General features: G+C 47.5%; 1 protein-coding gene across 1 annotated transcript in view; it reads right to left on the bottom strand.

Moving 5' to 3' along the window:
* Positions 1-6,487: 6,487 nt before the first annotated feature.
* The window catches only part of FAM81A (family with sequence similarity 81 member A), a 59,673-nt gene continuing 57,107 nt past the window's right edge, over positions 6,488-9,053 (bottom strand). The window contains exon 8 of the mRNA XM_004709461.2: positions 6,488-7,083. Coding sequence (XP_004709518.1) covers positions 6,959-7,083 — 125 coding nt within the window. The 3' untranslated portion in view covers positions 6,488-6,958. The remainder of the gene's footprint in view (positions 7,084-9,053) is intronic.

Genomic DNA, 9,053 nt, shown 5'->3' with positions numbered 1-9,053 from the left:
TTTTGTCTTCAGTCATTGTGTTGGGAATGTGAGGATCACAGAGTGCCAGGTTATTAGAACAAAGTGTTCTTGTGTTTAGTGAGGCCTTGAGTAGAGGCCCAAAGTCTGTCTGCTATCTTAATACTTAACATATAACTATATGTACATTGCCCTCTATCCCTTTAATGAAAGGGATGTATAAAATTTATTTTATACATGCCTATAACTATACCTCTATAAATAGCTTTTGCCTCCTACTTCTTTCCTCTATTTCCATTCACTTTCCTCCTGTCTCGCTATCATGCTCACCCTCCATTCGGCTCTCAGTAATTCCTCTCAGATACATTGCACTTGATCAAACCCCACCAGGATTTTAGATTTCTTGTTGTTCTCTGATTCCTGAGTGTGTGGGCTCCCAGCTCTCCCTCCCCACCCCTTCCTTTTCCATGTCCCCTGGGGACCTCAGGTCCCAGGTCCTATTGTTTCTCCCTCAGGATTTTTTGTCCTGCCTGGCTTATATAAATAGACATAGGCGAAAGAAAAAAATAAAAAGATAGATAGTTGTAGGTCTGTCTGCTGACCCTTATGAGTGTTTTCCAGTCGGCTCCGATGCGGTGCCAAGCCCTGCCCCCTGAGTCAGAAGTCTATGTTCAGGATTCCTCAGGGACTTTGTTACCTTGCTCCCCTTGCTGTCCTGTTGCACTCCCTTTGAGTTTTGCCCCACTGTGCATGGGGCAGACCGGGCACCTTTTCCACACAGTGTCTCCAGTGCTGGCCGTGTAGCACTATGGGTCAGTGAGGGAACACCATGTCTCTTGGTGGAGCCAGCCCTATGGTCCTCTCTGTGCATTGGCTGCTCTGAGAGTCCCTGGTGCTTGGTGGGCCGTGATCAGGTTCTCTCTCTCTCTCTCTAGTTCCCTTTCTGTTTCTGCCTCTCTCTCTCAGTTCACACCACTGTGGTTTGGACAGACCCGCCACTCTCCCAGGCTATGTCTTCTGTGGTATCCTCTGTGTTGCCTTCTTCTGGGGGAGGAGGTCAACGTAGCTCAACTTGGGCCAGACCCGTCGTCCTCTCTGTTAGCTCTCTGCTCCATGCCGGTATGCTACCCTCAAGGCTTGGCGCTCTGGGATGGATCTGATCCCTCTCCCCCTTTCCTGTGGAGACATAAGCAACACCCTTTAAATAAAATCTTACAATACATATTTTTGTTCCTTCTTGTTCTTCTTGCCTGAGATTTCACAATGGCACCACATACTGTTGTTGGAATACATATTTTTGTTCCTTCTTGTTCTTCTTGCCTGAGATTTCACAATGGCACCACATACTGTTGTTGGATCCAGTCTTTATTTTTAAATGTTTGTGCATTTGTCCACCCTGCACAGTTTGGCATTCATTTTTATTTTTAAAAGCATTGCTTTCAAAATTATCATTTCAATTAATGATATGGTTATACAAGTATACACTTAATCATAAATCTTAATTACTGAGTGTCTTGGTGCCTTTTTATATTTTACTCCCAAGGTAAGTACCCTGCTTTTCCTCTCCCAAATCCCAGGTCATCCAGGTCTCTGTCACAAGAGGCATCAGGATCACTCAAGAGTCTCCCGGCCAGGCATCCTGCAGGCCTGGAAAGTCCTGGTGCAGTCTTGCCACATCCAGGCCACCGGCACCCTTTGAGAGCCTCCTCTTGGCTGACATCACTGATTGTGGTGTTTGTCCCCTAAGTGAAGGGGCTCTGGTGGCTCCATGGGTTAAGCAGTGGTCCATGGGCCAAGCCTACCAGCCACCCATGGGGAACGAAAGATGAGGCCATCTGCTGCCGTACAGATATAGTCTCCATATAGGGTTACACTCATAGCGATCCTATAGGACCGGGTAGAACTGGCCCGGTGGTGTTTGGAGGTAGCAACTCTCTACCGGAGTACAAAGCCCCTCGGAGCGGCTGGTGGTTTCAAACTGCTCGCCATCTGGGTAGCAGCTTAAGGCGTAACCCAGGAAGTACACCAGCAGGGCTCCTGCTACAGGGTCGCTAGGAGTGGGAGTCAACTCAACGGCAGTGAGTTTGGTTTTTTAAAACTATACAGGGTGAAGGGCAGGGGCGGGGGGGTGCTCCTGAAACCGTCACCAGCCTCCCCATCCTTCTCAGAACACAGCTCCAGGCAGCAGACAAGATGAAATGGTACCAATACAGACTTGGCCATCGTGTCTAACAGGGACCCCTGCAGGGAGGCGAGGCCGCCTGGTCCTTTCAGTACAAGGCTCAGGCTGGGTTGAGAGATGAAGATGCAGAACTGTGAGCAGGCCTTCGAGACAAAACGCCATTACCGTCTAGTCCACAGTGTGGCCCAGAGTGACGGTCTAGGACAGAGTGGAGCACCCGTGGGGTCCCCAGGCTGCTTCTTCCTGGACACAGCCTGCCACGCCGTTCTCCCGTGGAGCAGCGAGGGCTGCTCCCGTGGGCTGGCATCACTGATGTTCCGTTGTGCCACCAGGCGTCTTGGTCACCCGAACACCCACTGTCATGGAGTGGATGCTGACTCCTGGGTGCAAGTCTTTACAGGAGGGCGGCTAGTGGGCTTGAAAGGCATCCCTTGTGGTTAGCTGGCCAATGCTTGCCGAACGGCAGCACCCCTCCTTCTGGAAATTGAAAGGGGGAGGAACTTATGCCCCAGAGTAGGAAGGCCCAGCAGAGCTTCAGCAATGGTGTAAATGTTCTGGGTTCACACAGGGCAACAGGTAGCCACGGACCACATGCAGCCGTGGAACACGTGGAACGTGGTGAGTGCAACCAAGGAACTGACTTTCAAGTTTTCTTTCATTTGGGGAAAGTCAGGTTGACATGTAAGTAGCCACGTGTGACTAATGACGCTTGCGTTGGGCAGTGCATCTGTAAACCAGTGTTAGGGGCCCAACTATGTCCCCTTCGAGAGATAGGTTAAGCCCTAACCCCTAGAACTAGGTGTTCATTTGGGTTTTTCGAGGGCAGAGGAATTTTCTTTATGGGTCTCACTGTGGAGACCCCTTGATAAGCCAAGGAGGGGGGGCAAGAAATACCCCAGACTAGGGGACCTTGAAGAGACCAGGAAGCGTCTCCCCTAGAAGGGGGCGAGGTGGGGGGATGAGAGAAAAGCCTTGCTGACCCCAGTTTGGACTTCCAGCCACTAGAAGTGTGCGGGGAAATCACATTTCTGTTCCTTAACGTCACCACCCTGTGGCATTCTGCTACAGCACCTCTGTCTGGTGGTGCCAATGCTGCTGCCATGGCCACCACACTTGGAGAACCGCTGCCCTGAGTTGTATTCTGATTCCAGACAGACGTGGGATAAAAATCCTCCAGGTCTCGGGGCCTTCATTTCCTCTTCTTTAAACAAAATGACAGCCTGGACTTTGGAGACAGGCCGATTCAAATTCTGGCTTGACCTTGACCTGGAGCAGTTATTGAATCTCTCTCTTTCTTTCTCTGCTCCATCTGCAAAATGGAATGAAGAGTACCTACTACATAATTGATTTCAAAACAAAAGGTATCCCAGTATATGCCACTTAATATACGTTTTAAAGTCATTTCCTGTTCAGAAACGATCTTAAATAGGATGACGGACACAAACATGTGATTTGTGGTTTCCCTAGAAAGAAGCATTTTTAGGACGTAATTCTGTCAGGATTGCTTTGCCCCACCACATTAGCTATCTGGTGCCACGCGCACCCCAAATTGCTCAAAAATGTAAGGACCTGTCCCAGCAGTGTTTGTCATCCTTCGTCTCAGTGGCTGGGTGATCTGGGCAGGGCTTAGTCAGGGGCCTCTAGCTCAGGCATCTTCCCGGCGGCGATAGCCAGCAGTCCTCTGACACCAAGTGGCCCCGCCTCTCTTGCCTGCACTGACACAGCAAAGGAAGACCAAGGTCACCGATAAAGGTCGACTGTCTTAGGGATTTGGATTTGGGACATTGAAAATCGGAGTCTGTGGGTTGGTGGGACCTGAAGCTCGTGTCGAGATGAGCTGGGAGCAGTGGCCTGGCCGGTCAGCGTTCCATAAAAAGCAAAACGAAGCCATGCCCCTAAAGTTGATTCTGACTTGGGAACAGAGAACAGCTCCGTGGGATTTCTAAGACTGTGGATCTTTAAGGGAACAGACAGCATCCACCTTTCTCCTCGGGAGCTGCTGCTGGGGCTGGATGGCCTGGCAGCGAACCATCCAGCCCTGCACTGACTGCGCCGTCAGGGCTCTGTAGGGTTCCCTAGGGTGCGAGGATGTATTTTCAGAAAGAGTTGGGTGCCCAGACTGTGGGAGGAGGCTGCTTGAGCGGAATCATGATCCTCCGTAGTAGCTGTGCTATTTGCAGCACATGGCTTCCCCTCAAGGTGACTCCATTTCCTCATCTGCATAATGGGGAAACAAAGAGTACTTAACTAGTTGTGGGAGAGGGTAACATGAGGGACGCGGCCCTGAGCCTGGCCCCTGGCACCTACTCTGGCAATGCCAGCTGGCCTGTTCCAGAGGCCAGAAGGAAGCTGAGAAGAGCCACGGGGGAGCAGCTCCGGAGGACTGGCCAGGGCTTCCAGGGTTCGAGTTCAACCCACAGCAAGGAAGAGCGGATCCCAGGGAGGTCACGCCTAATGAAGATTGCACCGCGCACTGACTTGACCATTTAAAAATCGTACTCCAGTTTGTTTGGTAACTTTATTCTCTTTATTGCAAATCTCTGGAAAAGGACGCTGATTCAGACTCTGGCAATCAGAGGAGGCTGGAGCTGAGTGGCTGGCACCTGGGCCGCACACTGACTCAGCCCCAGGGGGAGCTGCAAGGGGTGGCCTTCATCCCACATTCTCGCCCGCAGCCCATCCCTCTGCGATGCAGATGTCAGTGGTCTGGGGTGTGGCCACAGCATCAATCGCTCTTTTTAACTCCCCACGTGGTTCCATTGTAAGGATGGCGCAGGACCACGCGGTGTTTGGTTCTGTTGTGCATGGGGTCGCTATGGGTCGTGCCAACGCGACGGCACCTAACATACACGTGGTTCCAATACATGACTGGGTGGAGAGTTCCTATGATACCTCATTGCAAGGGGTGGCGCATCAGAAGCCTCTGAGAAATTCAGTTGACAGCCAGGCATCACCGGCTCCGGTCGCCACCCCTGCCCCTGAGGCCAGAGTCAGGCTGCGTCCTGTCCTCTGTTCTCTGGCTGTGTGTGCTGCCACGTGCACTTCTGCTTCCTCCTCCAAGAAGACTCCCCTCCACCCCCCAGGCCCCACCCCCAGGAGAGAGAGTCCCGTGGAGGGGCAAGAAGGTGAGAACTGCACTCACATGGCATGCCAGCACAGAGCTGCTAGAGAGCCCTGGTTTTTTGTTTCCTTGGCTGACTGAAAAGATTCTTCCCATATGGCGATGAAAAGATACACGATGCCCCCCCCCCCCAAAAAAAAAGAAATATGTGTTAGATGGTATATTCCTAATCAAAGCTCTGAAATCCAATTTTCACATGATTTTTGTCCAGCCATCGAGGGTAAAAGATGTTGTACTTTAGCAGCATATTTTATGTGGGTGAACAGTAACAGCCAGTTAGATATTTCATTAATGATTTGTCCTAAAAATAGAAAACGCTTTTATTTTCCTGAGTCCTTGGCAAACAAACAAAAGGAAAGTGTTCTAATTTTATTTTTCTTTTAAGTCGTCCTGTTTTTCTTTTTCTTAGGGTGCCCTCACGGTTTCGAACAGCATGCCTCCCTCTCGGTTTGTACACACACAGTCAACAGGCAGCACCGGCGTCAGTTCTTCCAGACTAATGCAATGCGGCATCGGCAAGTCGGAATGGACGGGCATCACCCACAAAGTTGCTCCAGATGAAAGTTTCTCGACCACGTTCTAAATGCTGCACAATGCCATCCTGTGTCCTTACAAAGGGATGCATTGCTAACCCATTAATAATACTGGGCTACTCACATTTGAACAGTGAGAAAAAAGTGAGGACATTTAAAAACTACATAGGATCCCATCTTACATCCTAACTCCAGTGTATTATCAAGCCTTCTAGATTGCTCGCAGAACTTCTCTAGGGTACAGTGCATTGACAAGATAAAATGAAGGCACAAGAAGATAGTTACAATAGGTGTATAGAGACCCCTAGCACTTGGTGCCAATTTTGGAAACATTTAGAGAGGAGATCAGAAAGCCTGAAAAATTCTTACATCCCATCACGGTTAATGAACAATTAATTGTGCAAGAGACAAGCCGATATTCCATTCGTAAATATATGGCTCTCATCATCCAGGCTGCTAGCTATTTGAAAAATAGTTTTAAGTATTAAAACAGTCTTATCTAGGTGGTTGCTGCAAAGGGTGTGTCCCTGCAGTGTCCAGGTTGATTTCGAATCTATATGGCAGTTATCAATTCTTGAGACAATTTTCATGACATAAATTGTAAGTCCCCCCAGCTCCTCACTTACTCCCCCTACAAGAGACAGAGGGTCTACAGAGAGGTCACCAGTAGAAGAAATGCACAGAGAGCGAACATCAAATCCAAAGAAGTACTCCGTGGTTGGATTCTAACCAATCAGAGCCTTCGCTTACATTTAGGGCAAGGAGCAACATTCCTGTGACAACGCATTCGTTCTTTAATTAAACAAAACAAAAACCCAAACCATGACATTTTCAAAATAGAAACAGCATTGAGTAGAGCATCGAGCATTAAAAGGGAAAATTCAGTCTTTTCATTCATAAAATGAAGGGGATAAAGTCTTTCAAAATCCAAGGGCAAAAATTCTACCGGATTTAGATCATTGAAATAAAATGGCTTACAATGCATCTAATAGCTTCAAAGACAGGATCTTCAAGACTCGAGGTGCACATTCAGACCCGTGGACACACACGACTTGGCACATGCACGCCGTGGACAGAACGATCCAGGAAGCAGCGGCCTCCAGGGCTGCGGAGCTCCTGGTGCCCTTGGCGAAGCCTCCCTTTGGGTCCGTGTCCTGCCCCCCTTCACATGGGCGCTTCTGGCTTCTGCATCTGGTGGATTTGCTTCTGCAGCTGATCCCTGTCCAGCTTCATCTTGGCTTCAAGAACTTGCCTGAGGGAACTTAGGCTTTCATAGATGGCTGCAAACCCTTAAAGATGAGAAAATGTCAACGAATTACTGTTTTAAAACACCATGTGGAATTGGACTACAGGTAGTCATAATTGCTTCTGGCAAAAATGAACAGCAGATGGTATCATAGCTGGGGTACAGGTTTGATGGGGACTACAATACTTAAATACTTAGATCCCATGACCCAATAGGGTTACTTTTCAACGGCAAAGGGAAGAGTGGAACCATTATAATGGAGCAGTCTGGCTGGTGCCACTAAACTAGAACAGGGCAGAGCCAGCCTCAGGGTACCTCCCGAGGGCACTGCCCCACTTCTGTGGTGTTTCTGTCCAACACACACAACCAAAATTCTCAACAAGAGGAAGCAAGCACTCCCAAACAGAGTGGCAGTCTATAAATCACTGCCCTGTCACCTTGGAAAAAGGCCAGTCTCGGTGAGCAACTGCCACAAAATACAAAGACTAAAGGAAGACACAAGGGAGCCAAATGTGATCCCAACGCAAGATCGATCCTGAGCTGGGGAAGGTTTGCTATGAAATACTTGAAACAATTGGTTCAAGTTGAATATTGAAAAATAGTTCATGGATCATAGGAAGTCCTAAAAGGGCAAAGAGACATGACTTCTGTAACTTACTCCAAGTGATTCCAAACCAAACCAAACTCACTCTCATTGAGTCAGTTCTGACCCCGGGAACCTCTAGTGATTGAGGGGAATAGGGAGTAATTGGCACATACACACACAGAGGATGAGATGAAGCAAATAGATGTTAGCAACAGGGAAATTTAGGTGAGGGATATATAGGCTTTTAATTTCAAACTAAAAAAGAGTACCTACCAAAAAGCATTTCATAGCATTCTTTCTTCCAATTGTTGCTAAAATAAAGGTTTTTAAATGTCTCACTTTCATTAGTAAATTTAGAATTTTCTCTCAGGAAACTTTCTTGATGCGAAAGAACGTTTATGGAGAAAATGTGTAAAAATTGCTTGCTAAAAATAATGTTCTTACTGACATGGAAAGATACAACATAAAATGGAAAAAAACAAACCTACTGCCATTGAGTCGGTGCTGATTCGTTGCTGGGTTTCTGAGATTCAGCCTACACGGGAGCAAACAGCCTCAGATTCCTGCTGGAGCCGCTGGTTGGCTTAAACTGCCAGCCTTGGGTCACCAGCCTCATGCTTCATGCACCTCCACTATGATATTAAGTTTACAGAGCGGATTGTAAGCCAGTAGTGTGACCCTTACATATCCTCTAGGATTGGAAATCGATGTATCAAATGATTTCTACAAGAGAGGAATTATGCCTTTTTAAAATACCCTATATTTTTTACTCTCTGTTAAGAAATGTATTGGCTTTTTTTAAAGAAGAAAATAAATGCTTTTTACTTTTTAAAAGTCTCATGCACATTTCTTATTGTGGTACTAAATATTAACAATCTCAATGGTATGCTGACGACATGACAATCAATTCGGTCAGAAAATGATGCAAGGCTAAAGGAAGCACTCAAATATCATATTCAAATAGCATCTTCCAGAAAATCTCGGAAGCAGGAAAAACCCCTAAAATCTCTCATTTAATCATAACTTCTACTTAAATACAATAAAATTTTGGTGGAAATAACAAAATTATTCTTGGGATAACTAGCTACTTCTACTTCCATGTGGCTCAAATGGAATAATTCCACATACGGGAATTTCCAGAAACACAGCACTCGAAGGGGATAGGCAATCGTTTAGTCTGACCGATCACACCGGAAAACTGTCTTCTCTTCCCTGACCATGCCCAAGGCTACTGTCCACTTGCAGGCTTTCAGGAATACAAGAGTGGTCCAAATCACAAAGCCACTAGCCTCATTTTAGGACACATTATTTGCGAGATGTTTTCATCCAGCCACTTACTGGTGCCACGTCTCCATTCCTGAGCTCGGGATGTAAACCAAATCCCTCCTTTACAGGTACTGTAGAACATGAAGTCAGAGATAACCTGC

The sequence above is a fragment of the Echinops telfairi genome, unplaced genomic scaffold (assembly GCF_000313985.2).
Source record: "Echinops telfairi isolate 266 unplaced genomic scaffold, ASM31398v2 ScPeMD7_8;HRSCAF=38, whole genome shotgun sequence".
Taxonomy (NCBI): domain Eukaryota; kingdom Metazoa; phylum Chordata; class Mammalia; order Afrosoricida; family Tenrecidae; genus Echinops; species Echinops telfairi.
The sequence above is the reverse complement of the archived record's forward strand: the minus strand, read 5'-3'. Positions and strand labels throughout refer to the sequence as shown.